The sequence below is a fragment of the Rhineura floridana genome, chromosome 1 (assembly GCF_030035675.1).
Source record: "Rhineura floridana isolate rRhiFlo1 chromosome 1, rRhiFlo1.hap2, whole genome shotgun sequence".
In the NCBI taxonomy this organism is placed as follows: Eukaryota; Metazoa; Chordata; class Lepidosauria; order Squamata; family Rhineuridae; genus Rhineura; species Rhineura floridana.
Window position 1 is genome coordinate 266,668,874 of NC_084480.1, and position 27,953 is coordinate 266,696,826.

The window sequence follows — 27,953 nt, forward strand, 5'->3', positions numbered from 1 at the left end:
GGTCAACATGTCTCAACTGCTAGTTTATTTTTGCATGCTAAATGGTGGCTGCATTCCTAGGGACTGCTGAGTAGATATGTATAGGATTGCAGTGTTGAAACTTCTTTAAAGCAAACTTTCAAATCATTTTTGTTAAGAGTAGGAAAATCAAAATACAGCCTTCTAAACAGTGGATTCTATTCTGGAAAAGTGGAAAGCATTGCTGCACTTAAACCAAATCTTTGGGAGTTGAAGGTAATATAGGACTAGGCAACTGACAGCCTGGGGTTCAGTTTACCCAGCACCAGGGTTTTCTACCTCACTAGCAAAGATAACCTAACTCCAAAGTTCTTGATAAAGTAGGAAGCTGCCAAGTGCTGAGTTAGACTATTGATTCATCTAGCTCAATAACATAAGATGAACCTGCTTTATCAGGACAATGGCCCATCTAGTCCAGCATACTGCTCTTACAGTCGCGGATCAGTTACCCATGGGAAACCTACAAGCAGGACCTGAGTGCAAAGAGCACTTTCCCTTCCTGCGGTTTCCAGCAATTGGCATTTAGAAGCATGCTGCCTCCACCTTATACTGACTGTGTCAGATGCAGAACGTTAGACGGCTTTTTCTGAGCCATGTTGGAGATGCCAGGGACCCATTTGGAGGTTTTTTTGCCTGCAAAGCATGTGCTGAGCTATAGCTCATCCCCAATACATTTCAACTGTTTTGGCTTGCACGAGCGACTGAGTGCCTGATGTCTGCAATCACTGCAGGCTACTGAAGAAGGTCACCTGTATGTGGGTCAGCGGGAGCAGATAGTTATGCTGATACTGCAACTTTCAATTGATTCAAATTATAGCTCCTGCCCTGTTAAAATTAGGGGCTGATTGGAGTGATACAAACGGAGTTAACGTTTTGACGTTTCTTCTTCACACCAGCTTTTCCTGCACTAGAACAATCCCGATTGCCTTTTTTTTTACAAATAACGACCATGTTGTGAAAATGCTTTTCTTAAGACTGAATATTCTACATTCACGATGCACCAGAATTGCAAGTTTCAATTTCCAAGTAAAAGCCTGGAAATGATTTTCAGACGTCGGTTTAGCAAAGACCGGCAACACATTCAGAGGGCTATATTTTTCCTTGTAAGGAATAAAGTTTAAAAACCTGATAGGATATAAATTGTTGAACCATGCCCAATAGGATGAATAGTTGGAGTTAAAAAACAAATCGAAACGATTACAAGGTGTTCCTAACTAACCCTAAAGGCTTCAAAACGATTTCGCGGGTAATCCAATGCTGTTCGGCCCGGGACTGCGATGACCAAATCCTTCGAGGGGAACGGCCCCTTGTAGTGTTTACACAGCTTCCCATCATGCCTTGCTATCCCAAGTAGTTGCAACTATGGCAGGAGGACGCGACAGAGTGGCTTATTTGCTGAAGCAATTGCAGCGGGCGTCGTGAGTCTTTGCGTCTTTCCCTGTTCCTTCCTTGTTAACTTAATACTCAGCATGGGAGCCTCCAGTAAAGCAATTTCGCTTCCCACAGAGCGCTGATCAGGTTGAGAAGCTCTGGCACTTTCCAGCATTACAAAAGCATGACGATCTTTGTTACAAGAGGAGGCTTGAGGAATCTGCACATCCTAAAGTCAAGGAAATTGGTGTATTTTGAGAAAATGCCCCCCCTCCCATTGTTGGAAGTTGTTCACTAGCGTGGCCATGTCTATTTGCCTTTTTTTTTCCTGAAAGAAAGAACAGGAAGTTTTGTTCAGACATCTGCATGTTTCAAAATAGTTCCTATAGATCACAAAAATGAACTTTGGTGTTTGCTGAAACTTTGTAGCAGGTCACAGTTTAGGCTTTGGAGAGAAAAGCGTGCAGACCTAATATAATTCAATATAAAAATAGTTTTGGGCTTTGTTGTATACCATAATACACAATTGTTTCTGATAAGCACTTCTTTTGGAGCAAATCCATAAGTTTTTAATATAAATTGTATGTGATATTGCAGTAAGCATATAAAATTATGCATTCTGTGGAGAAAGTTGGCAGTGTTTCTGTCACTCTCATAAAACAAGAAATTGGGGTCAACCCATGAAAGTAATTGGTAGTAGACACAGTCCTAAATAGAATTTTCTGCCTCAACAAGCTGGAATATTGGAAGGTGTTGATGCCGATTAAGAACTAATCAAAATTTGCTGGGTGAGGCTCTCAAAGACTTTAGGCAGTCAAAAATGTTGTTAATCCCATTAAAACTCACTGAAAATTTAAAATATGTGGTTACAAAATTCCCACGTAGTTTACTTATATGAAGTGTTGTGTGCTCCCAAATCTACATCCCCCCCACCTTCCTTCTCACATGCCAATTTCCTTTTCCTGTTTGTTTGTTTGTTTATTGCATTTGTATATTGCCCCATAGCTGAAGCTCTCTGGGCGGTTTACAACAATTAAAACATTAAAAACAAATATACAAATTTAATAACACATTTTAAAAAATCAATTTAAAAACACATGCGCTGTTTTTTTAATCAGTTTTGCCCCCAGTCCTTTGAATTGTACTTTGAAGTGGCTTTGCAAACCACAATTTGGAGTCATTGCTGGTTAGTGCTAGCCATAGGTTTGCCTGATTTGCAGATCCAGCAAATAATGGCCATGCAAACCAGAAAAGGCAGGTGGACCAATCCATTATTTAGAGAATTGCTAATGTGTTGTCTGTATTGAGCTTTTCTGTCAGTGTATCTACCTTGCAAGGTGGTTGTTGAAAATTAATTAAATTAAGGCTGTAATCTGCAAGGGAAAGGACCATAGTTCAGTGGAAAATACATGTTCTGCATGCAGAAGATCCCATATTCAGTCTCTGGAATCTCCAATTTAAAAGGATCAGGTAGCAGGTAACAGGAAAGACCTCTTCTTGAAACCCTGGAGAGCCACTGCCAGTCAGAGTAGACAATACTGGGCTAGATGTACTCACTGGCTATGAGGCAGCTTACTTATATGAACATTACATAGGAAACACTTGCTCCCAGTGAGTCAACTGACATAGCATCAGGCTGCATGGCTGACTCCTAAGCATACTTGATAGAATGTAGCTTATGTTGAACTTGGTGAACTCACTTTTAAGTAAACATGTATTAGGTCAGGCTAAATCATAATTACTTGGGAATAAATTTTATAGGAACCTCAACGAAAATGTCTTTAAGATGGTTAGGACTTGATCTAAGATAAGAATGAGGCCCGCTGTGAGCCTTGGAATAGGGTGCTCTGAAGAAATCCACAATGAATACAATTATTTTGTTGATTCTATGTTAATTGGAAGAGACCAACAGTAAAATAGAAATGTTCTTCTGAGCAAAGAAGCATTTCCATTAATGGGCTTTAGATATAACAGGTGTAGAGAACCTTACTTTACAGTTGATGTTCCTAAATGGATGTACCCTATTTCTGAACTCTATTTAAACTGTATTCAAATTAGATTACAGCATGATACAAACAGTTGTAAACAGGGCTTAATAAATGAGCATTTCAGTATCACCACTTTCAGACACTAGATGGCAGGATACATCTGTGGAGGGGGAAGTGCAATATAGTATAATTAACAAATTCGATATATAAAGATGTTAGTTGTGCCCCGGTTTATATGGTGTTGATAATCTCCTTAATTTGTTAATGCTTTGTTACCAAAACCATTTTTGCTTTTCTTTAGATGCATGTGTCCTGCCCATTCCCACGCATATTCTCAAGGTAACACTATCATTATTTTGTGTCTATGTGTCGATCCTCTATTCAAATTTCCACTAAACAATCATTACAGTACTAATTAGACAAACCCTAAAGCATACTTCTAAAGAGCAGTCTGGTTTTGTGACAGCAGCTTTTCACACTGTGGCAGAGGCTGCTTCTGAACCTCTCTCAAGTTTTGGGAGTGGCTTGTCAAACAAGCTGTGGGACTACTTGGAGTTATTCCATACACTCAACTGCTTTGAAATTCTCCTCCATTCAAGGGAACTGTCATTGTACTCTTATCTCACAGCAAGGAAGTGGCACCCACTTTCCCTCTATGGGACAAAAAATAAAAAGACTACATTTTTATAACAGATTTTAGTCATAGCCACATGATACATTTAAAGCACTCTTATACCACTTTAACAGTCACAGAAAATCATGGCAACTGTTGTTTGTTAAGGTTGCTGAAAACTGTAGGTCTGTGAGGTCAGCACCCTTACTACAGTTCCCAGGATTCTTTGGGGGAAAGGCATGACTGTTAAAGTGGTGTAAGAGTACTTTAAATGTATGGTGTGGATGTGACCTAGGTGTGGGGAAGATGCTTTCCCCTGTGTCTCACAACATGTATACATTCTGACTGCAAACAGAGAATGACATAAGCTTGGCAGGCTTAAAGCGCTGCATGAAGCTTCATAACATAACTATCATGCTTTCTCCAGAATTGGGCCAGACCTATCTAGATGGATTTTTTTGCTATTGTCAGAAAACACACAGCTAGATGAAAGTTAGATACCATACAGGCAGCCAAAGAACCCAAAATATATGCATAGCAGCTATCCACTCCACATTATTCGCTATTGTTTTGCAAAGTCTTGTTCTGGATACAGAGCTTACTTTAATGTACATCCCCCCAAAGTCATTGCCTTGCTGAGCCCTTACTGAATTACCCACAACTGCTTCCATTAGGAATCTGTTGCATAAACATGGATGCATCTAGAATTGCTGTCTATTAAAGGGGGTTCAAACAACTCCCCCTGCATTGAAAGAATGTATGCAGAAGGTCACAAAACCCCTGTGCTAGCCACATTCCCCACTGATGATTCATGTAGCCACCACCCCCGCCTTTTCATCCCGTACTTGGCCAGCATGTAAAAGGTCTCTCTCTATGTGCGTATTGGGCCAGATTTTTCCTTTCATGGAGGAGCTCGATGGCTGTACTGGTGCACGTGCAAGAGACCCTTCACACACCACGTACAAACTGCAGGAGGCATGGATGCGGTATGCATCACTATCAGGGATTGGGGCTGGCCCATGTGGCCCTGGAACCAGGGCTGTGGAGTCGGTACGCCAAACCTTCGACTCCGACTCCTCTATTTTTCTACTGTCCGACTCCACCCAAAATTGCTTCCAATTCCACAGCCCTGGAAAGGGCTGTAAATGTCTTTTTAAATTGGAAGCTCTCATAGGAGCATTTTTATCGCTGCCTGGATATGCGCTGATGTTGGCATCACAGCATTTGTCTTCATCTGGGTCCTGTGTCATACACTGACACACAAAATGTTTTCCATCTTGAGTTATGGCGAAATGCTCAACTACAGCTGACTTCCTGGGAAGCTTCTTTGACATTTTGAATTTATATTTTTAAAAATTTGTCAATCAAAATTTATTTTGAAGCCGGAGTCGGAGTCGGTACATTTCTACCGACTCTGACTCCACCCAAAATTGCTTCCGACTCCACAACTCCGACTCTGACTCCACAGCCCTGCCTGCAACTCCCCCTTACATGTTCTTTCAACTCATGGGCAGAACATCTGAACGCACACACTCTTTATATGTTGTACTTATGGCCATGAAGCTTCTGATGTTGATTGTGTGAGCTGCTTAACAGACTTTCCAAATGAAAATGTCAGAATATTTGGAGTCTGTCTTCAGGAAAGAAAAGGAAAGTTGACAATTTGGCAAGGATTAAAACTGCTGGAGTCAGGAATCACTTTGTAAGACTGGCTGAGGACCAGGAGGTGGTTGCAAGAGGTGGGAAGGCTAAGGTGGAGGGAGGCCCAGAGGTGAAATATCTGAAGGAAAGGTGCAGGGTAGGCAATGGGCCAGGAGCCTCAGGGAGGGTAGATGAAAGAAGAGGAGGATGGCAGAGAGAGGACAAGAAGGGACTGAGGCATGAACGCACTAATGAGAGAGAGTCATGGGGAACTTTGGTCCTCCAGATGTTGTTGAACTACATCTCCCATCAACCCCAGCCAGCAAGGTCAATAGTCAGGGCTGATGGGTATTGTAGTCCAACAATATCTGGAGAGCCAACAGTTCCCCATTAGTCTGGGAGCACCTCATACCATGTCAGTGGTGAAAATTAAGGAGGTATGGGCTTTATCAGTGCATATTTGGGAGGTCACTAGGAACTCTTTGTGAGTTACTCAGCTTTCTCAGGATGAGCAGGATGCATGTATAGTAACATTTGTTTGATATTTGCACTGTTGAATTAAGCAGAAGTGAGCATTTACAGAGCAGACACTGCAGGTTGCGGAAAAATCCAAGTGTGTATCATTATTCTGTTGCCTTGGGTTTTTTTGTCGTCATTTGTATTTAAGTAAGCCACTTCAAATATTTTAATAAAAAATAGCAAAATTATAAATATCTAACCACAGCATCAGATTATAAAGGAGTGACTTTACTGTGTCTCCTCTTCAGTAAGCATTCTATGTTTCATGAGTATATATACTGTACTCCAACGGAAACAATATAATTTTCCAAGCTCTTTAAAGTATTTAACAAAAGCTTAGCTCTGAAAAATAATACAGCAGCAGGAGATCTATCATACCATCAAAAGAAAATAGTATAAGTGGCTTGAACATGTCTTCAGGATGTCAAATTAATTACAGAAATGACAACAGACTCAGACATTAGGGGAAATCAACCATGAACAGGGCTGGTGAGAGACAATAGAAAAAGTAGCCAAGGGTAGCAGGCCTGAGCATGAATAGAGAGCACAAAAAGAATCTTTAATATATTTATGTGCTTAATTATTTGGGTCACCACTATGTTGCAACCCAAAGTATCTGTAGGCTCATTATCATGGCTTCAAACACAAAATAATTAATTCAGCTACCAGACAGAAGGAATGGTTAGTTCTTTGACTGGGGTAAAAAGGGCAGGATTTGACTGGTGGTGGTGGTGGGTATTAATTCTCTCTCTCTCTCCCTCTCTCTCCTCTCTGTCTCATATCTTGTGTGTTCCTCTGTGCAGGAAATTTGTGACTATGCAGTTTTTTCTATCAAATCTGAAAGATTTGTAGGAAAACCGGGGGGGGGAGAAAATTTCTATGCAAAGAGGCATTGTAAGCCCTCATGGTGACAATGGCCAGGTTGGTTTTACAGAATGGAGTATCATAAAGGTGAGATGATACATTTTATTGGTCCAGCAGGTCTCTGAAATCCCAGCAGAAAACTTTAAAGTATGCACCCTTCATCAGACAGGTGTTAGGAGCAAAAAGAGATAGAGGGAGATGGAGAGATAGATCTGATGGTAAATGCTTTTAGTAACAAAGACAAGCTGAAAGGTTTTGAGGAGAGACTGCATTAACTGGATTGCAGAGAGTTTGGTCTCACTGGAGACTTTTTTATTATAGAATATCTCCCAGGCCCCAGTGGGAAAGTAGTAATATCTTTGTTCATCTTTTTCCTTTTTGTTTGAACTCTTTTTTTTTAAGTGCATTTTGTGAGATATGGACAGATGTTACTTTTGTTAGGAATACAGCTTCCAGACTGCTAGGATCAAGCAAAATATAGATTATTGTTGTGGCTTAATACCTGAGAATAACTTGCCATCATCTCCTTTTTACAAATTAAGAATTGCCAGAGGGATTTGAACTGCAAAGGTTTATGAAGGACAAATTTATACATGGCAGCTGGTCCTATATAATCACCCCAGCAATATGATGTAGTGCTGTGTTTCATAGCTGAGCAATCCCAGTATGAAGATGCCATTTCTGTGAACTGAGGTCTCCATGTGAATACTGTACATGTGGCTGCCCTAATTTCCATGACAATAATAACATGTTTTGAAGCAAGCAAGTAAATCTTAATGGTGAACACTAAGAATAAAATAAGATACCAAAAGACACCACCTTAACACACTGAGGTTTATACTTCAAATGAAAAAATCCATTTAATAAGAGTGTCTTGGAAACATAAACACGGCTGTGTCTTCCTGCCCATGGGCTTGCTAAATTTGGTGTACAATTTCTGTTCCAGGTATTGAACATGCCGCTTTGGGGAAAACAGACTATGCCTTTGAGGTAAACTTAATAAGTTTGAGAACTATATTTGAAACTTTGTTGTGCTAATTTTAAACTTAATATTTCTTGAAGATAATACACGTTGGTTATTTGAAAAGGTGACTTTTGTAGGCTTCATATAACCTCTTTTCTGAAATTATTATTTCTTGATTTTTACAGATGGCTGTTTCCAATATCCGATATGGAGAAGGAGTAACTAAAGAGCTGGGCATGGTAAGCCATTAATTACATATTTCCATGAGGGCTTCTGTTTGGTTTAAAACAAAGAAAGCATTATGAACAATTGTACAATGTAGCTACCTTAGAGAAAATATTCTTCTGAAACCTAAAGTTTGCTGTATTTACAAGGAAGAACTTAAGATGGGGACCAACCTGTGTGCTCCTGCAGTATTGCAACCAAGAAGTTAAGCATTTCGGACAGATACATTACTGCAAAGATAATGGCTGTATGTTGTCTCTGTAACAGATCGTCTTCATATGGAGATTAAATTAATTGCTATCATTTAAAAGCCTAACAGACCCTTCTTTTCCAATGAATGAGAAGCTGCCTTGAGCACCATTTGGTGGAAAGGCAGGGATAGAAATTTAACAAATAATTGACAGCATTCTTCCCATGGAATCAAGTTTACACAAAGAAATCAAACTTCCTCAACCTCAGGTGCAGGAAGGGTTGGGAGAAGAGTGAGCAGTAAGGTAAATTGGATATTTAAGATTACAAGTACGGGAACAGTGAGCATTCAGATAATGTTGGATATTTAGCATTTTGTGATGGAAAGGTTCTCTTCCTTTGAGATTGTTTTCCTCCTCTTCTCCTCTTTGGTTTTAACTGCTTTTTCTCACTATAGGACTTGCAGAATTTGGGTGTTAAAAATGTTTGTGTGATGACCGATAACAACCTTTGCCAGCTCCCTCCCATGAAAGCAGTTTTGGATTCTCTGACAAAAAATGGTGTAAACTTCCAAATATATGAGAACGTAATGGTGGAGCCAACAGACCAAAGGTACTTATACTGGCTTTTTTCCATTTTGCATCTTAAGTTTCTGCAAGAAAGCTTAAGATGAGGACATATAAACTCCTGGACTTCTGCAGCATTGCGACCAAGATGTTAAGCGCCAGATGTTTACATTGTCCCACACCCTAAACAGCTTTACCTCTTTTTGATGTCATGGGTAATCTTACTATACTACATAGAAAACTATGGTCCTTCCCCTTCCCAGCATCAGTATGATGATACTTTCAGGTGTGCACTGGTTTTCTGTAACCCCCTTAGCACAACTGATATATGAAGCTCAAGTCCAGCATACTTAACAGACCTCCTCCTTTTCCTCCCTTTATATTCCACCACAAATTTCTTAAGATTGGCCAAGAGTCCTTTTAACTATAAAACCCATACAGAAAATTCATACTCTGTAGCTATAGTGCAATAATATAGTGCATGGTCTGAAAGATAAACACTTGCCTTTTGCAAGACAATGCTATACATGCTTATTCAGAAGTAAGTCACACTGAGTTCACTGGGGCTTGCTCTCAAGTAAGTGGGAATAGGCTTGTGAGTGGAAATAAACTTCTACCAGTTTGTAGGAAACAAGACACATATTTAAAACCTACTACAGTTTGGGATGAATCTAAAGTATATTACTTCCTATTAAAATACATGGGACTTAAGTCATCACAGCTAACTTTTCACATTGATTTCATTGGAATGTAAATGCAGTTTAGTCTGGAATCAACCCATTAGCTGCAATATATGTGGAAATATTGCTTTTCCCCCCACACCATATTTTCTGGTTCCCGCATATGCACATGGATGGTGTGTGTGTGTGTGTTTGGATCAGGGTCATTGTCCACAGTGAAGCAGAGCTGATGTTCTCTAAACTATTGGTTCCTTCTATACCTCAAGCTTTTTCTTTTGGTTTTTAACTACATGATGACACTCTGTGAGTTTGGAGGTAGAGCAGGGTAAAATCAACCAAAAGGTCTTTTCTTTCCAAGTTTCATGGATGCCATCGAGTTTGCTAAAAAGGGGGAGTTTGATTCCTATGTTGCCGTAGGCGGAGGTTCCGTCATAGACACCTGTAAAACTGCTGATCTCTATGCATCCAGTCCAGAGTCAGACTTCTTAGATTATGTCAATGCTCCCATTGGAAAAGGCAAGCCGGTCAGAGTCACTCTGAAACCATTGATTGCAGGTAAGGAAACATGTTGTTTTTGTGTGTGATTGTAAGATGACAGTGTTTATCTGATGGTTTTGAATCTCCAGTTCTCATATCCTAAGCAGGTCTAATTCTGGATGAGAGATCTGTGGGAACTTATCAGATGCTGATATTTATACAGTAGGGCCCTGCTTTACAGCGCTTCACTTTACAGCGCTTCCCTAATGTGGCAGTCTCAGTTAGACGCAATTAGACTAAAACCCCACTCATACAGTGCTTGTTCCATTTTTACGGCAGTTTTCGGGCATTGCGTGCCATTCTATTCAATGCGTTCCGCTTTTCAGCAGGGGTCCGGAACATAACCCGCCGTATGAGTGGGGCCCTGCTGTATGTGATATCTCTCTTATATAGACTATCTGGGTTCTTTGGAGAAAGACTAAGGTGCTAGTGTGATAAATAAATTGCACTGATGAAATAAATTCACAGAAGGCGATGGCACTGTCCTGTTGGCAGTGCCACGCTCTCTTTGTTTTGAGAAGCAGAAGTGTATGATGGCCTTCTTTGTTGCGGCCCCCAAGTTGAAGAATGTCGTCCACTCTTGAGGTGCGTCTTGTGCAAGCATTGAGTGCTTTCTGATGATTGGCCAGGATGCACCTCTTGACCCAGACGTTTGGTTGAGTGGGTATCTTCCCTCCTCCTGCATCAATGTCCACTGTTTATTTTATTTCTTAAATTTATTAGTCACTCATCTGGCTGGTTGTCCAGCCACTCTGGGCGACGCACAACATAAAAACATACAATTCACATTAGAGCCTTAAAATTCCAACAATAACACTAAAATCTAACTGCTCTTCTCTGCTGCCTTTTTGTTACTTTGTCATCAGCTTTTTCGTGGTTTAATGTAAATTGTATTTGTTTTAATTATGACATTTTTGTAACCCGTCCTGGGACCATTCAGCTAAGGTTGGGCCATAAGTAATAAATAAATAAATAATAAATAAATAATAAATAAATAATAAATAAATAATAAATAAATAATAAATAAATAAAATTACCCTCAGGGCTGGATACACTATTAAAACTAAGTAATGGTGTATAACATTCATTATCAGTAGGCCTTGACATTTTAGGGGGTAGGAGGAGCAAAAGAGGGGATGAAACAACCACTAGCACCCTCAGTTTACTCTCTTTTATTTTCTTTGCTGCCGTTCCATTCACACTAGTCAGCATTCCTCTGGAAAGGTTTAGTATCGCTGTTTCCTTGTGGCCCTGCCCCCAGTTTACATGTTTACTCCTTCTGGTTGCTCTACCTCTTGCCTCCAACCACTTCCAGAAGTTTGGCAATTGAAAAGAAGTGGGGTCATCTGCCCCCCATTTCTCTGAGGTCCCTTTTTATTTCAGAATAAATTTTTCCCCTTTCTTTGAAAAAACAATTGCAATCCCCATGACTGTTTGGGCTTCAAGGCTGAAGCCAGGAGAGCACCTCCATGTGAAATTGACATGACACTGACTAGACCCCCCCCTTCTCTGATTATCATTCCCCGCTCCTTCTTTCTGAAGAAATGCTTGCACAGTGCACAGGATTATTTTCTAATGCATGTGTGCACGCATGTGTGCAGCTGCTGAAATTGTTAGCCTGGGTCATAAAAGTGATTTCAGCAGAACTCATTATGCACTCTGGGCTGCCCCATTTCTATCATGCCAGGGCATTGCCGCCGCCATACACTTCGCAGTCCAACATTCACTTCCTTCCTGCAGATCTGTGGTGCGGTGCGGGAAAATCGCAGGAGTAGTTCAGCTTCGCTTTTGCAAAGCCTGAGGGTGTTTAGGTGGAAAGAGTTCGAACTGTGCCGAAGTTTAAAAAAGAAAGAAAGAACAGTGCCAGTGATAGTAGTAGTAAGTGTCAGTAACAAATCACTTCCTCCTGATGTGGGAGGGCAGAGCGAGTCGGAAGTGGCTGGTTAAGCCACTGGAAACAAAATGGAATTCATGGAGAGTTTAGTGGGTGGAGAAAGGGGAGTATCTGAAAGTGACAATCCACCTGCCCAGCAAAAAAATTGGAGTAAAGCACCTACATGAAGGAATGCAGCGAAGCAGAGATTGTTTTTTCTTCACTTTTTGCATTATCAGCAAATTGGGTTGATAAAGATTTAAAGGGGGAAGCTTTGTTATAGCTTCTCCTTGCCTGCAACATCATGTGAACCATGCAAATTAAATGGGGATGCAAGTAGCACCAATCTCACAGTAAGTCACCATGTGAACGAGCCCAGAAATAGCCTCCCTCTCCATTTTGCTGCTCAGGAAATTAGTTTCTAAGTTGACTTATGATATTGTGTGTGTATGTGATAACGAATTTAATTTTGTCCTTTTCCAAAGTTCCTACAACTGCTGGGACTGGAAGTGAAACCACTGGGGTTGCTATTTTTGATTACAAAGAACTAAAAGTAAAAACTGGTAAGGATTTTATATGTTTACGCCTATCTTGTGGATTTTATGTTACCTCTTCGTTCCAGGCTTCTTTTGTTTAACATCGTGGCTTGGTACTGTCTCCATATTATGATATCCAAGAAGATTTTTCCCCCTCAAGTACTATTCTCTAATGCAGTATAATAATGGCATATGCACATGATTCAGAAAGCTACAGTTGACAATCATAAGGGGACCGGGGATAACAACTCCTTTGTAGAAAACTTTGTATGTTCTATGGTTCTATCCTGTGTTTGGAATAAACTAAGAGCTTCTTCACATATGATAAGTTTCCTAGAGGTCATGAACATACACATGTGTACACTATCACAGGCAATGTATCTGCACATACCTGTTTAGCTGTGTGTACATGATCCAGGAACATAATTGCACCTACAGAGACATTTGAAGTGGATACAGTGGTTCTGCCTCCTCAGACAAAACATCTGAGGAATTTCAAGGAAAGCCAAATGAATTTTAGAAAGACCAGTACAATTTCTCAGGAGGGTGCCACGCATTCTTAGATTTCAGCCACAAAGAATTTTGAAGTAAATTTGGAGGTTCTCTTCAGGAATTCTGAAGAATTTTAAAAGATTCCCAGATTTTCCTGGAAGAGGGATTGTTAAACCACCCTGGGAATCGTAGCTCCCTGAGAAGAATAGGGATCACCTAACAACTCTCAGCACCCGTAATGATCTATAGTTCTCAGGATTTGGGGGGGGGAGTCATCCCTGTTTAAAGTGGTGTAATACTGTTTTAAATGTATAGTGCAGTTGGGGCCTTGGTTACTCCATATTAGAAGTATATACATGTGCGTTTAGTTCTTACTTTTTTCCTTTCTATGCAATCCCTTGACACTAACCCTTTGTATGGTCAGTCTTTTAAAAGACATTTTTATGTTATTTCAAAATATTTTGAGTCCTTTTCCTAGATATTCATTTATGTAATTTTCATGTTCAGGCATTGCTTCTAGAGCTATTAAGCCCTTTCTGGGCATAATTGACCCTTTACATACTCTCACTATGCCCGAGCGGGTGACGGCTAATAGTGGATTTGATGTGCTTTGGTAAGTAATCTTTTAAAAGTATTGTAGATTTCCTTTGTTTTAAAGACATTTTTATGTTTCTTGGTTGTGTATATTGATGAGGTGTTTTTAATGAAGCATTTAAGCAGAAAAATGAAAGTGTGGCTTAACATGTCAGTTTTGAGCTGAACTCCTTGTTTGTTTTTCTCTCATTTCGTTATCCCTTTTTTCCCTCTGGACACAGCCGCACTACAAACTTAAATTGGTTTAACAGTCATTCCTTTTCTTTTTTCATGGAGCCCTGAGAAGGCTAGGCATGCAGCCTCCTGCTTTACTGCCCTTCACCATAAAGTCTCATGGCAGGTTACAACAATATAACCTATTTTATAACTAGTTACAAAAACAAATCAACTCATTGCAATTATAAAAACAAGTGAAACTGTTCCAAATGGGACAGAAGAACAGTAGTATAAATTCAGCAAAAGGGAGTGGTACCCCATAAAACAAAGTACCTGAACAGTCAAAGTAAGACGTGCGTCTTCAGTATACAGTGAAATACAATGAAGATGTGTGATACACCTCTTTGAGGAGGGGGTTCCTCAATTTAGGGGCTATGAGAGAAAGCTCTCTCTTGGGCTACCATTCCCCACACTTCTGAGGGTGGCAGAACTGCCAAGAGGGCTCACCCTGAAGTTCTTAACACCCAAGAAGGTCAGTAAGGAGGACAGAGGCAGTCTTTCAGATGTTTGAGGCTTAAGTAGTTTACTGATGTACGCACCTTGAATTAGGCTTGGAAATGAACTGGCAACCAGTGCAATTGTAGACGAAACTAACCAGACACGATGTCAGAGATGTGGGAATACGTCACCAGCGTCTTTCTCTTCTTCCTCCTCCAGAGGGAGGGTAATTTAGATTGCAGCCATTGGGGGAAAGGGGTTCAAATCTTTCTCCTTAAGCTGCATCCCAATCCAAATACCACCCCCTCCCAGGGAAGCATGCTATACACATACAGTATGGATGTCGAAATGTTTTTGCCTCTACAGTTAACAGGAACTCTTGGGGAAGGATGTTTTGGATTGGGGTTACCACCACCCTGGTGCCATGGCACAAATCTAAATTGAGGGCTCCCACTGCAGTGAGAAGTTCCAGGAATGCAGTGCTTGCCAAGGTTTGGTTTCCATTGGAATGAGGTCACTGAAGGCTGTAATCTTTAATTTATTTTCAAATATAGAGGTTGAGCATAGATGGAGGCACAGCTTAAACACTTCCAACAAACAGCCAGATTCACTGCCCCATATCAAATCTCCTTGGAGACAACCCCCCCATATCGCTCTAAGCTTTGAGAGGCCAAATTCAGCCCTCTGTCTCAATCTGCATCTCAGACGCCATATCTGCAATCCTTTGACATTCCTTACACGGAGATACCTATATCACATCATCTTTAGCTTAGAGGAGTGGTTCCCAACCTTTATGAGTACGGGACCTCCTTTGTAAGCTCAAAAAATTTCATGACCGCCCCATGCTCCAAATCAGATCTCCAAATATCCCTTTCTATAAAAAGCTCCCCACACACAGGGAGGTGTTGCTTACTTTTCTTAATGCAAAGGTCCAATCAAATCGGTCCCAATCCTCCCCCCCACACACACACACAGTCTGAAGATGTACAGTCCTGTCTCCCAACACCAGTGGGTTACAGTGTTGAACTAAGATCCAGGTACAAATCCCCAAGCAGCCATGAAGCCCACTGGGTGACCCTGGGCCAGATACAGTCTCTCAGCCTGACCTATCTCACAGGGTAGGTGTAAGGGGGGGGGAAGAAAAGGGGGGGGAAGAAAAGGGGGGGGACTACCACTTTGATCAACTTGGAGGAAAGGTGGGATATAACTACAATCATAATTAAATAAATACATACATTTCAGCTTAGTATGTGGACCCCAGCCTCAGCCAACCTGCTGAGCTTTAAAAATAATAATAATAAAAGAAGCAGCAATGTGGTAGTGGTGGGGATGCTAGATTGTGAAGACAAAAGGGTGATAGATCGAGGAAGCGGATTAGTGCTTTTAGGCCTTGGGATGATCATCAGAACTGATAACTTGGTCAGCGTGCACATGGGGAATGAGAGTGGGCAGAAGACAGATCAGCGCATGCACACACACAAACACACCTTCCCCTCCTGCAAGCATCTGCAGGCATGCATGCATTTGGGCACTTGGGAGGGGGGAAGCCCTCAACTGCTGCAGCATCTTAGAGAGAGAGATTGGGAGCAGAGTGTAGGTGGGAGAAAGGGGGGACACTGGCACACACACTTAGCCTCAGATGGGGGGGCAAGCAAGCTTCCTCACTGCTCCGTCTGGGCTGAAGGCAAGATCTGGGCAGCCTCACAAATAAGAATAATTTTTAAAAGGAGATGGCAGTGAATCAGGAGCCAAGAAAGGCAGGCAGCCTGGCTGCCAGGAAGGAAGGTGGAAAGCAGCCTTTTGCTTGCAGCCTTGCTTCTTTTTGCATCAGAAAGAGCCCTCTCCTCGCATTCTGAGTAAGGGCAGCAGCAGCAGCAGCAGTGCAAGGAGATGGGAGTCGGCGATAGTAAAACCTCTTCTTCCTGGTAGCTCCACCCTTAGCCTCCTTTGGCATCTGCCACGTGTTTTATAGGCAGATGCCTGCCTTCAGCATGCCTGAAAGATGCTCTGGTACTTCAGAAAAGTCCTCCCCTCTTGTTTGGAACAAGGGGGAGGTGTTGTCTGCAGCGGCAGAGGGGAGCAGACAGTGTCTAGGGAATGAAGACTCTTTAAAAATAATAATAAATAATTCATATCTTTACTGTTTGTGGCCCCTTCTGGATTACTTCATGGCCCCCCTGGGGATCATGGGCCCTAGGTTGGGAACCACTGGCTTAGAGGGTCATCTGCTGTTGCCTCATTCAGAACACTTAAGAAGTCCCAGCTACTTCAGTACTACTCCAAACAATCAGTCAGTAATCACTCTAACAAAAAGAAAGCATGGCAAGACGTGGCCAACAGGTTTGACCAACTTTGAGCAGTCCTTCTAGCCCCATTGACCCTCTCCAGTCCACCAGCCCCCGAACAACCAGTACATTGCTAATTCATTGCGGCACATACCTTTTGTGACATTTGAAAACAGTTGCCTAATTATTGGCCATGATTGTATTGGGATATAGGAATCGCATGAGAAAAATCAGGAGAAGTCACTCATCTCTAGTTTTTCAATGGTATTGGTTTGCAAATACATATGAGACGGATTACATGAGTTCAGGTTATGTTTTTCCCTCCATTTCCTCCATCAACCTGCCAGCCATGCCCTTGAATCCTATACTGCTCTTCCCTACAACCAGCGCAGTCCCTGTCCTTCAAATCCAATGAACCGGCCAGCTTATCAAGGAAGCAACCCTATCAGTGATATCTGGGCTGTCCATGCATTACAGATTGTTGCTAAATATTTAAAGAGGTAACATTTTTTTCTAATGACTGTCTATGCCTTCTATTAAAAATGATTCCCTAATACTATGAAACTACATATTCAATCTTGAATGAAAGAGCTTTATTTTATTAGGGTGTGTATAACTTTATTTACAGAGCCCTGTAGTGGATTCTCTGAAGGTAGAAAATTATGGCAAAAAAGAAAAAAAATAGGATGTATCTAATAACAGGCCTTTGCTTCCTGTGGCAACTTTTATAAAGAGCCTATCGAGATTAGCTAAGCAACTCAGACATACATCATGAAAGATGCATAACTGAGGTCTCAGTCATTAAAAAAAACCCTTTTTATGGCACAAAACAACTAATTTTGGAGAAATGTAGTGGGCAGCATGTGATAAAAATCACAGCATTCTCTACTGTCACCAGCTGTGCCCATTACTGGTACAGATACTTAATCCTTTCCAGTGATTTTCAGAAAGGTTTCTTCTCCTGCAACAGCTGATTTGAACACTGGTGTAGGGAGGCCCTTTACCTTCACTGCTTTCAAGGAAACTGGGGAGGTAAGTTAGCATCATTATATGGTTGCTGGCCTGTGCTCTTCAATGGTTTCTGGAAAATTTCTACAAATATGTATAAGCAGGTGAGCAAGGTTTCTAAGTGCAGTGCATAAGGAACCTAGGAAGCTGCCTTATATTGGTCCATCTAGCTCAGTATTGTCTGTACTGACTGGCAGTGGCTCTCCAGGGCTTCAGACAGGGAGTCTTCCCCAGCCCTACCTGGAGATGCCAGGGATTGAACCTGGGACCTTCTGCATGCAAGGCAGATGCTTTAACACTTAGCTATGGCCCTGGTCAAAGTAGGTGGGACCTTCCTTTCTTCATGTATCTGACAAAGTAGGAACACTGGAAACTGCCTTATACTAGATCAGACAATTTGTCCCATCACCTGCTACCTGGTTGTTTAACTAGAGGTGCCTGGGATTGAATCTGGGACATTCTGTATGCAAACCATGTGCTCTGCCACTGAGCTACAGTTCCTTCCCCAGCCAAATGGTTTGTTGCCTATGAACCCAATGCCACAATAGGCCTCTAACATGCTACAGCAGCCTTTCCCAACCAGTGTGCCTCCAGATGTTGTTGGACCACAATTCCCATGTTTCCTGACCATTGGCAATGCTGGCTGAGGCTGATGGGAGTTGTGGTCCAACAACGTCTGGAGGCACACTGGTTGGGAAAGGCTGTGCTACAGTACCATTTGCCTTTGGAATAAAATATTTGTATTCTGCACAGAGCCATCAGGAATCCAGAAGATCAAGAAGCAAGGGCTGGCATGCACCTAGCAAGTGCTTTTGCTGGTATTGGATTTGGAAATGCAGGTGTACATCTTTGGTGAGTCGAGCAAAAATTTTATTGCTCTATCATAACTGGGTTTTTTTGTTCCATTAAATGCAATAACATGCAAACACATTGTCCTAAAAAAAAAAAGATAAGTGCCAATTACAGTATTCTTGTCCAATGTAGCCTTTCCAGTGGCAAACAAGAGCATTTAAAACTGAGCCTTAGCAGTATAAAGTATGCTGCAGTGTATAATCCTTTTTTATTTGATTGATTGATTGATTGATTGATTGATTGATTGATTGATTGATTGATTGATATTCTGCCCTTCCTCCCAAAGGAGCCCAGGGCAGCTTTATGCTCCATAGATTTTGAAAGGAGCAGGTGGGGGCGCCACTTAACCTCTTGGCCCAATTGAGACACAAGCAAAGTCAAAGAGGCGTTCATAAATCTAACAACTCCCTGCACCTCCTCTGATCAATTATACTGTTATCAACCTGTGTATTTTCATGTACAATTTATTAATTCCCATGCATTTTCATACTAAAATGAAGGTTTTCTTTCCTTCTAGCCATGGCATGTCTTACCCTATTTCTGGCTTGGTGAAGAATTATAAAGCAAAGGATTATAATGTGGATCATTCTTTAGTGGTAACAACTTAATGCACCTGTTATAAATGACCCAATAATATTGCTGTTGTTTTCAGATATATTTCTGCCACTGAATTTTGAGCAATATAAGTTGTCTGATTAATGCATGTTGTGCTTTTCTTTCCTCCAGCCACATGGTCTTTCTGTTGTCCTCACGTCCCCAGCAGTGTTCACTTTCACAGCACCTATGTGTCCAGAGCGTCACCTGGAGGCTGCCCAGATAATGGGTATGATGTTTGTCAATAGAAATGTGAGAGTGCTTTTAAAGATGATGGACAAGATGTATTTCTGCCATTACAGGCCCTGTGATTGCAAAAAGAAAAGGGCAAATGGAACCTAAATATGTTTAGTTTGGAGGGTTCTCAAATTTGTATAAGGTGCCTTTGCAGGTTTTTTTAAAACCTGTGTCATTCCCCCCCCCCCACACACACACATACAGCAGTATTTCCCCCGGTGAGTGGGTACACGTTGCTCCTAGATCTGGATTGGAAAGTAGGAGAAATATGTGGCCAGTAACAAGAGAAAAACCTCAGAAAAGGAAAGGTCCACAAGGACAGAGAGCCATTCCAGAACGGTCAGGTCACTTCCTGTACGCCTGTTTATTGAGTATTCGTTCTGACTTGTTGGCACAAAGTTTGCAGAGAGGTTATACTCTGTCCACTGTTTATTGACCATTCATTCTGATTCCTTCTGGCATCACATCAGTTTTTATCCCACACTTTACACTGTATTTTCCTGTCACTTTCCTTAACTTAAAAAGCCCAATTTTTATTTTATTTTTTTGAAAGCCGGTTTGATGTACAAGAGCGTCAAATCCACCTGAAATGTGCAAACTGAATTTGCTGGTATGCAACTGAAACCCGCCTGCAAAATAGCGACAGTCTGAAGTGGTGTTACCTAATATGTCAGATTTACTGACAAGCAATACAGACTTTATGGGTTTTTTTAAAAGTAATTTGTTGATTTATCCTTTTAAAACAAGAAAAAAAAGAAGAAGAAGCAACCACTGACTCAGGGTACTTCCAGACAGGGGCTTAATATTGTAACTGGGTCATTTGCAACAGACTGTTTTAATTTGGGGCAAATTCAAACAAAATCGGGGCTGGGTAAATATGGGCATTTTGATATCAGTGATGTTGTGTCAACACTGCGAAAAATGTGCATGCATTGAGAAGCAGCCATATCCCACCGTAAACACCTGTCTAGAAGCACCTTTTGACTCATCATACTGTTCACAGAAGTTAGCCTGATCAGTTTCAATATCACATGCATGAATGCTAGTTACCTGGCTTCCATTGATTTCATTACAATCAATGTCCTGTCCTTCTAGGGGTCTTGTGTACATCAGAAGGATCAGTGGGAGTAAGGGGCACAGGACCCTAACTGGAAATAAGTAAGCCACAAGAAGACATGCAGGGAGTGGAATGCTTCATCTCCCCAACGCAATTTGTCTGGACAGCCATAAGTCCCTATGGCTACGATGAGAGTTTTTATAGGGGTAGCTGCCCTAAGCACTACCTCATGAAAATACACCAAAATGTTTAAGAATTGCTGCATCTCTCATGATTCATATGCTGCCTTTCTGACTTCTTCACAATCCATACAGACTGATGGGCACTTGGTTGTAAAAGCATAACGGGCAAAATAATTACATCTCATGCTATTAACTTGTTTTGTTTGTTTGCTGTTCCTCTTCCAAATTAGTTCTAGATCATATTTTTAAACTATTTTAACAGAGAAATAGTTTCATTCATTCTCTTTCATTTGATGTATTTAGGGAAATGACTGCTCTGTGCGCGCGCGCATGCTCGTGCAAGCACACATGCGTAATTATGCATTTAGTATATTCAGCTAGTGTTACAACGGAGAGATTTCTTCTTTATTTGCTCAAAGTATCTCTCTTTATTTTAGGAGCTGACATCAGCACTGCCAAAACTAAAGATGCTGGGCTTATTTTGGCAGACACTCTGCGGAAATTCTTATTTGATATGAACGTTGATGATGGCTTAGCTGCACTTGGTTATTCAAAGTCAGATATCCCTGCCTTAGTCAAAGGCACCCTGCCTCAGGTAGGACAGGTGACAACGGCCATTTCTCTTTAAATAAAACATTTCCCTTCTTTTTTTAAAAAAACTATTTTTTATTTGAAAATATAACAGAAAGAAGATAGAAACATTGTCAGCTGACATTAACAATAAGGATATTCCATCAATCCTAACTTAAACATATAAATTCATATAGGCAGTCTGTGTGTTAGATTGGTATCCAAATGAGATTGACCATGCTAGTAGACAGTGGATGCTTATCCTTCCAGCTGTGCAATGTAAGCCTCTTTGCAACCATAAGTGCTTGCAGGATTAAAACATTTACCTTAAACTATGGAGGCTAGTAGCTCTGATGTCAAGTCGGGCAGTGAATCTGCTCCGGGTTTTAGTCTGAGCATCTTGGACAGCTCCTTGAAAGTTCAGGCTAAAATCTGCAGTGGATTCACTGCCCCAGTGACATCAGAACCACTAGTCTCCACTGCCTTAAACATTTTCCTTTCTCTTCTTTCCCCTTTTTTTTTTGTCCCTGGCAGCAACAATAAGCAATGAGTAACTATTGGGTAAAATAAGTCATCTGTTTTTCTTTGTCCTGTGCAGAGCATTCTTGGTAGTGGATGGAGTCTTTTTTTGGGGGGGGGGTGAATTTTCCCCACACATTATTTTATACATTCCTTCAGAAGGAATTTCTAATGATAAACAGGCTTATCGTCAGAAAACAGTGGTGCCACTGCAACCATTGCTGATCCTCAGACTGGGTTTTGGTGCCTGATTCACTTAGAGATGTGAAGAAAAGCATGGAGATTCTCCTATGCTGTCTTGTTGGAAACTTTTGCCTGATAAGAAGCTGCCTTATACTGAGTCAGACCATTGGTCCATCTCGCCCAGTAATGTTGACACTGACTGGCAGTGGCTCTCTAGGGTTTCAGGTAGGGATTCTTTCCCAGCCCTGCCTGGAGATTGAACCTGGGACCTTTTATATGCAAAGCAACTGCTCTACCACTGAGCTACAGCCCTTCCCCATCAATATGTTCTAATCATTCATCCAGTACTGCTAACATGGGACAGGTTCTAAAGAACTTCCTTAGGTTGACCTAACCCAAGAGTGGAGAACTTTTAACCCCCCAAATATTGCTAGGGTTCAACTCCCAACTTGCCTACCATTGTGCTGACTGGGCCTGATGGGAGTTGTGTTATGGTTATTATTTATATACCGCTTTGCAGCCCAAAGGCCCCCAAAGTGATGAACACATTAAAAAGAAATATGCAATAAAGTATGATACAAATGCCATAAGACAATCAGCAAGCAAACAATGTAGTCCAACAACATCTAGAGGGTCACAGGTTCCCCTGACCTCACCTGTGCAGCAGGGTAATGCAACCTGTCCCCGCCTCTGATGTTGCACTGCACATGTGACCTGCCCCCCATATCTGCAGACTGAGTGCAGACTGATTGCTCATGTGCAGCCACCCCTTTTTAGACGTCCACACTCAAGACAGTATATCAGAGGATTGGTAGTGGGCAGGGTCAGAAGCCATTGGCCCTGCTTCAACCTCAAAACATTAGCTCTTCATATGGAAGCCAAGCCTGAACAGAACTATGAACATGTCTGAATGAGCAATTCTATTTCTGTCCACAAGTTCTCCACCACATAGGCCCCACTGAAGTCCATGGGAAGTGTGATAGCATATGTAGATTAGTACCAAAGTATAACAAGATAGAAAATATGTGCAGACCTTCATTTTCATCATATGCAGCCAGTCCTATGAGGTTTACTCAGAAATAAGTCCCACTGAGTTCAGTGGAGCTTACTCCCAAAGTCAATGTGCATAAGATTTCAGCCTTAGTACTCCAATACTGAAACCACATACATATAGATTCCAAGAGGATTACATATAAATTTCAGTAGGAGTCCCAGGAACCTAATGTAGCCTTCCAAGACTCTCTGTGTGACCCTTGGTACTCTCCCTCAGCCTTGCCCCCTTCCCAGATCACGCCCCTTAGCAGCCCTGTTCCATGCCCTTCTTGGGTGCTTTTGCCTGGCTGGATTGTGTCTCTGAACTGTGATAATGTTTTGGCTCTGGTCTTGCCAGTCACTGGCATATGGCCCCTAGAAGGTTCCCCATGAGGGAGGGTGGCTCTCAGGCTTAAAAAGGTTCCCCACCCCTCCCTTAAACTGTGGCAAGGCACATGCTGCAATCAATTCCTAATTTGTCAAATATCTTTTAGTCCTAGTTATCAGTGTGCACTCAACTGAACTGTTGATATTTGCCAAAACCTTTACATAATTCAGTTTTACTTTTTGTTTTTTTGAAGGAAAGAGTGACTAAGTTATCTCCCCGTCCACAAACTGAAGAAGAATTGTCTGCCCTTTTTGAAGCTTCCATGAAATTGTATTAGCTTATATATATATATATATATATATATATATATATATATATATATATATATATATATATATATATAAATAGCCATCATATGAATGAATGTAACTCTGTATTCTGCATTTGAGAATTCATGCCCGTTTCTACATATCCAAAATGTTTATGCTTCTTTTATTGGTCACTGGAACTAATCAGTGGTTTTCCCTTCCTGATAACAATACAGTAATTAAGGTTGTCATTTCATTATCTCTACATGAAGTGGTTCAGACATTACAAATACAAGAATAAAACTTTACAAGTTTGGAAAATGCTGTCCTCTATAGCCACTTCTCATTCAGAACTCCTGTTGATACAAAGGGTGCTTTGTGGTTTTTTATGACTGCCTTGAACTCTTGACTGCTACTCACCCATTCTGTGTTAAGACTCTTTTATGACAGTATACCGGATGTGGCTCTGTAAATCAATTTATTGCTTGTAAAAGAGGCTAGGAGGAGGTGCAAGGCTTTCTGTTTACCCCAAATCAGTGTATCATTCAGATAACAGTCATGCAAACTGCTATGTCAATATGTCCATTCTTGGTCTGAAAGCCTTTTGAGCTCAGACTTTTCTGCAGCCTTTTAGGACAGAGATAAATGGGTGAGGGAAAGAGAGGAAGAAAAAGAAAGCTTAATTGAATTGCTGAATATTAATAAGTACACACACAACCTCTATTGCCTCAAAAACCTCACGAGGTTAGGCAGCAACTCAAGAAGAGCTAGGGCATGTATACACTACAAGATTAAACTGATCTGCAACAGATTCCTTTCTAAGAAATGTAATAATGCAGAACTGAGGACTCTCTAACTGTATATGTTGAGCATCCTCACAAAACTATAATGCCAAAGCTCTTAAAGTCATGATATAGTGGTTCGATGCAGGCTTAAATTTGTGGTGTAGATGTTGTCTTACCAATATTATAATTCAGGAGTGCATGCGTCTCTGTACACATATGCAGAGTCCTTAATAAGTAAGAAGAAGCTGAGGACCATTTTGCACCTATGCAGTGGCAAACCTATGTTGTCCATTGACTAACAATTCAGCCAGAAGCTGCAGGAGACAATTCCAGCTCACTGACAAGAGTACCTCTCTATATCTGTACTCATAATTTTGCAAATGCATTTGTTGCACTCACACATTACATTTTCACAGGTACATCTTAAAAATATGTGTGCTGGAGTAGATTTGAGTAATATTGGAAGAACTATGTAATATTCTTTACACTAGAGCCTGCCCTCCAAATCAGCCAATCATACACTTGTGGAGGAAAGGGTTATTTTGCTTAAAAGTCTCATCCACATAGAGCAGTGAGGGACCTCTGTTATGCTAGTCACCTCACTGACCTTTGTGCTGAATGTTGTGCTTTAATGAGATGCACAAACTTGAATCTTGGTCCCAACGGCTGTAAGTTCACTACTTGGCATTCAGATGCTGATTTACAGCTGCAGCCAAAATGGGTAACACATCTTAGAGATGGATTGATTGTCACGGTTGCCAATGTGCTGCTGCCCCATTTCCATTGTTGTGTCACTTGTCTCTCAGCACTTGAAGTGCACCAGCCATTGTCTGACATAGTTGGAGTTGCTGTGGACACAGCTGTAGAGTCTTACTCCTACACTGTGTAAAATATAGACAGACAGACAGATATTCATTCTTCAGAGACAGACTTGATACAGTGCAAAACTGGGATTGGAAAGTGTGGCGGTACACAAAGACACATATACTCACACACAATTCAGACACAAAAATTAAAATAGGGAAATTTGGGACATTTTCAATAATTTAATTAAAAAGCAACCTGCCGGGGAAACAGGGAAAAACAAAAAATAGATTCTTAGGACTGGGTCCAGAGTAAGTTAGTTGTACTTAGGTCCTGCTGAAATCAATGGGACTTGTTGTCAGGACCCCTCCTGTGTCTTCCACCCTGTCATGGTCCCACCTCAGGGTCCTGGCCTCTTAACAGTTCTCTCACTGGCCCTGGTACAGATCTCTCAAGATCCCACTGCTAGGCAGCACCACCTGACACTCCCTGTAAACAATATTGCCTTGAGACTGTGCCTTAGTCTCCTCCTGGCTTATTGCTACGTTGAGTCTGGGTGCACTTACAGGCCACAACCCCCATGTATCTTTGTGCCTATAAAGATTACAGCCCTGGGTTGTTTTGGATCCCTGATGATGTCACACTATCTCTTCACCGCTGCCACCATTGATACTGTTTCCCAACCTTGGTATATGCCCTGCCCACCCTTCTGGTCTCTGAAACCCAGCCAAGGATCAGACATTTTGGTAAACCAAGAACTGTTTATTTATGCAGGGAATAACAAGATTACTTTAAAGGTTCAGTCAACATGTGTGTAGTTTCATGCATTACTCTTTATATTTCTTAGTCATAGATAACCTGCCTCACTACCCACCTAAATCCAATCCACCCAACAACCCTCTCCAAAAAACCCTCAGAACTCCCACCCAGAACAACTGTCATCCTCTCATTTATACTTTCAGACACCCAGACACTCAGCCAATCATCACACAACATTCTTCAACATTCCAACCCATGTACTCCCCCCTCTTACTCAGTCTACTTACCACATATACTCTAATAAACCTGCACGTACCATATTTACAGTAATTACATTTACAGGGGCATCACATTTGTTAGTTCATAACTACCTTGTTCCACTGATTTCTGTGGGACCTAACTAATTTAGCCAGTAGTAAGTCAAAGATTAGTAAATCCTGTTCTTCATGAACTAGTTGTTGTAAAAGTTGGAATTGCTTTCCCTACTGCTCTCCTTTTAGAAACACCAGCAACAGATTTATTGCTAGCAAACATCACCATGCCCTGAATTTTCTATGACATGCTTACAGCAAAATAATAATATTCATTCTTTGTTCTGAGGATATATGGAAGTGTGCAGTTTATAGGCTTATCAAGCTGGCATGTTACATAAACTATGAATTAGTTTCCAAAATGTGTGTCTCTGATATCTAGGAACGTGCAGAACATTTTATGAACAAAGGCCAACCTGTATCCCAAGTGTTTCGATTGTAAGGATTGGAAAGGTGAGCGAATGTTTTTTCTCCAACCGCCTCCACCCACCCTTTTGCAAACTTGGCGTGGTAACTGAGGACCGCGGGAACCGCAGGAGCCGGGTGTTGCGGCTAATTGAGTCCGGGGATGGTAGCGGCCTTTTATCTCTCTGCTGTCTCTCTGCTGCTGCTGCTGATATTTGTTCATTCTTCGGCGGGAGTGTTCAGCTTTTTGTCCCTCCCCGGCTTGTGTTGGTTTGTGCCTGCTCTCCCGGTGTGCTGGTCTTGGCCGTTGCCGCCTTCTGGTTCCATCTCTGCCTCTGGTTGTGTGGGGCTTCTGTTTCTGCTTTCGCCGGAGTGTCCCTGGGCTGTTGTGCAGTCTCTGCCGTCGCGGCTCTGCGCCCTGGATTTCGGCGTGACTGCTGTGGGCTGTGGGCTTGGGCGCTCCGCTGTCGCTGTCGCTACGACTGTGGTGACAGTCATCATTGTGCGGCCGTCGTGGACTCAGACGTCGCCTTCCTGCTGTTGCTGCAGTTTCGAGTGCTAGGCGCTTGCCGCTGCTGCTGCTGTGACCTGCCGCCTGAGTTGCCATCATCGTTGCTGTGACTGCCGCGGATCTGGGTGTTGTTTTACTACTGCTTCGTCCCGACACCCTTGAACTATCCTGGGATTGTTGTCATCGCTGCTAATCGTTGTTGCTGTCGCCTGGACCTTACAACCTTTGTGATCGCTGCCATTGATGCTGTTTGGTTGGGGGGCATCGTCGCTCCATCGCTCCTGAGCCCCTGCCGTTGCGACTGCCGAGGTTGCGACCCGCTGGCCGCTGGGACATTGCTGTTGCTGCTGTGCTATTTGGATGTTTGTGTGGCTGTATGAATGAGTGTGTGATTATGTATAAAGCATGTGCTTTGTTATTTATTTTATTTTTATTATGTGCCTGGGCGAGAGGATAGTGTGCTGGGAGGGAGGACCAGAGGGGGCCCCAATCAGTGCAGTGACGGGTAATGGGAGGTATGGCGCTGTGAGGAAGACATGCCAGTTAAGGGGAACTCGACCCAGACAACTGGTGGGTGTGCCGTGTTCCGGTCCTCCTCACACCCACAGGATTGCTGGTAGTCTTATCAGCCAACCCTCGGATCTCCAGTTGCTGCTTCTTAATGCCAGATCGGTAAATAATAAAACCTCCCTCATCTATGATTTAATTATGGATGAGGCGGCCGATCTGGCATGTATTACCGAAACCTGGGTGAGCGATCTGGGAGGTATTAATCTCTCCCAGTTGTGCCCACCTGGATATTCGGTCCAGCATCTGGGTAGATCCGAGGGTCGGGGAGGGGGAATCGCTGTGGTCTATAAAAGTTCCATTCCTCTCGTTAGGCACCCTATCCAGGTGGC

At 41.9% G+C, this 27,953-nt stretch overlaps 1 protein-coding gene across 4 annotated transcripts; it reads left to right on the forward strand.

Moving 5' to 3' along the window:
* The first annotated feature begins 1,200 nt into the window (after positions 1 to 1,200).
* ADHFE1 (alcohol dehydrogenase iron containing 1) lies at positions 1,201 to 27,820 on the forward strand. Of its 4 annotated transcripts, XM_061600377.1 has the most exons (15): positions 1,202 to 1,436; positions 3,679 to 3,716; positions 7,961 to 8,004; positions 8,164 to 8,217; positions 8,850 to 9,004; positions 9,997 to 10,193; positions 12,534 to 12,611; positions 13,584 to 13,689; positions 16,957 to 17,109; positions 18,371 to 18,469; positions 18,987 to 19,065; positions 19,196 to 19,292; positions 20,977 to 21,134; positions 26,521 to 26,591; positions 27,093 to 27,820. In XM_061600377.1, the coding sequence occupies exons 1-14, from the start codon at positions 1,381 to 1,383 to the stop codon at positions 26,578 to 26,580; spliced, it is 1,374 nt and encodes a 457-aa protein (XP_061456361.1). In that variant the 5' UTR covers positions 1,202 to 1,380; the 3' UTR covers positions 26,581 to 26,591; positions 27,093 to 27,820. The 4 variants fall into 4 exon arrangements, with proteins under 4 accessions (XP_061456371.1, XP_061456361.1, XP_061456351.1 ...); XM_061600387.1 differs by lacking the exons at positions 26,521 to 26,591; positions 27,093 to 27,820 and adding an exon at positions 23,425 to 26,504 and having other exon boundaries at positions 1,201 to 1,436; positions 10,108 to 10,193; XM_061600367.1 differs by lacking the exon at positions 27,093 to 27,820 and having other exon boundaries at positions 26,521 to 27,004.
* The last annotated feature ends 133 nt before the right edge of the window (positions 27,821 to 27,953 follow it).

What these genes read in the sequence shown, in the direction of transcription:
- ADHFE1 (XM_061600359.1), top strand. Translation starts at nt 1,381, where the DNA reads ATGGCAGGAGGACGCGACAGAGTGGCTTATTTGCTGAAGCAATTGCAG. An exon ending in GTGGAGCCAACAGACCAAAG is followed by an intron (nt 9,005 to 9,996) that starts GTACTTATACTG and finishes TTTCTTTCCAAG; the next exon opens with TTTCATGGATGCCATCGAGT. An exon ending in GTTGCTAAATATTTAAAGAG is followed by an intron (nt 17,110 to 18,370) that starts GTAACATTTTTT and finishes TATTCTGCACAG; the next exon opens with AGCCATCAGGAATCCAGAAG.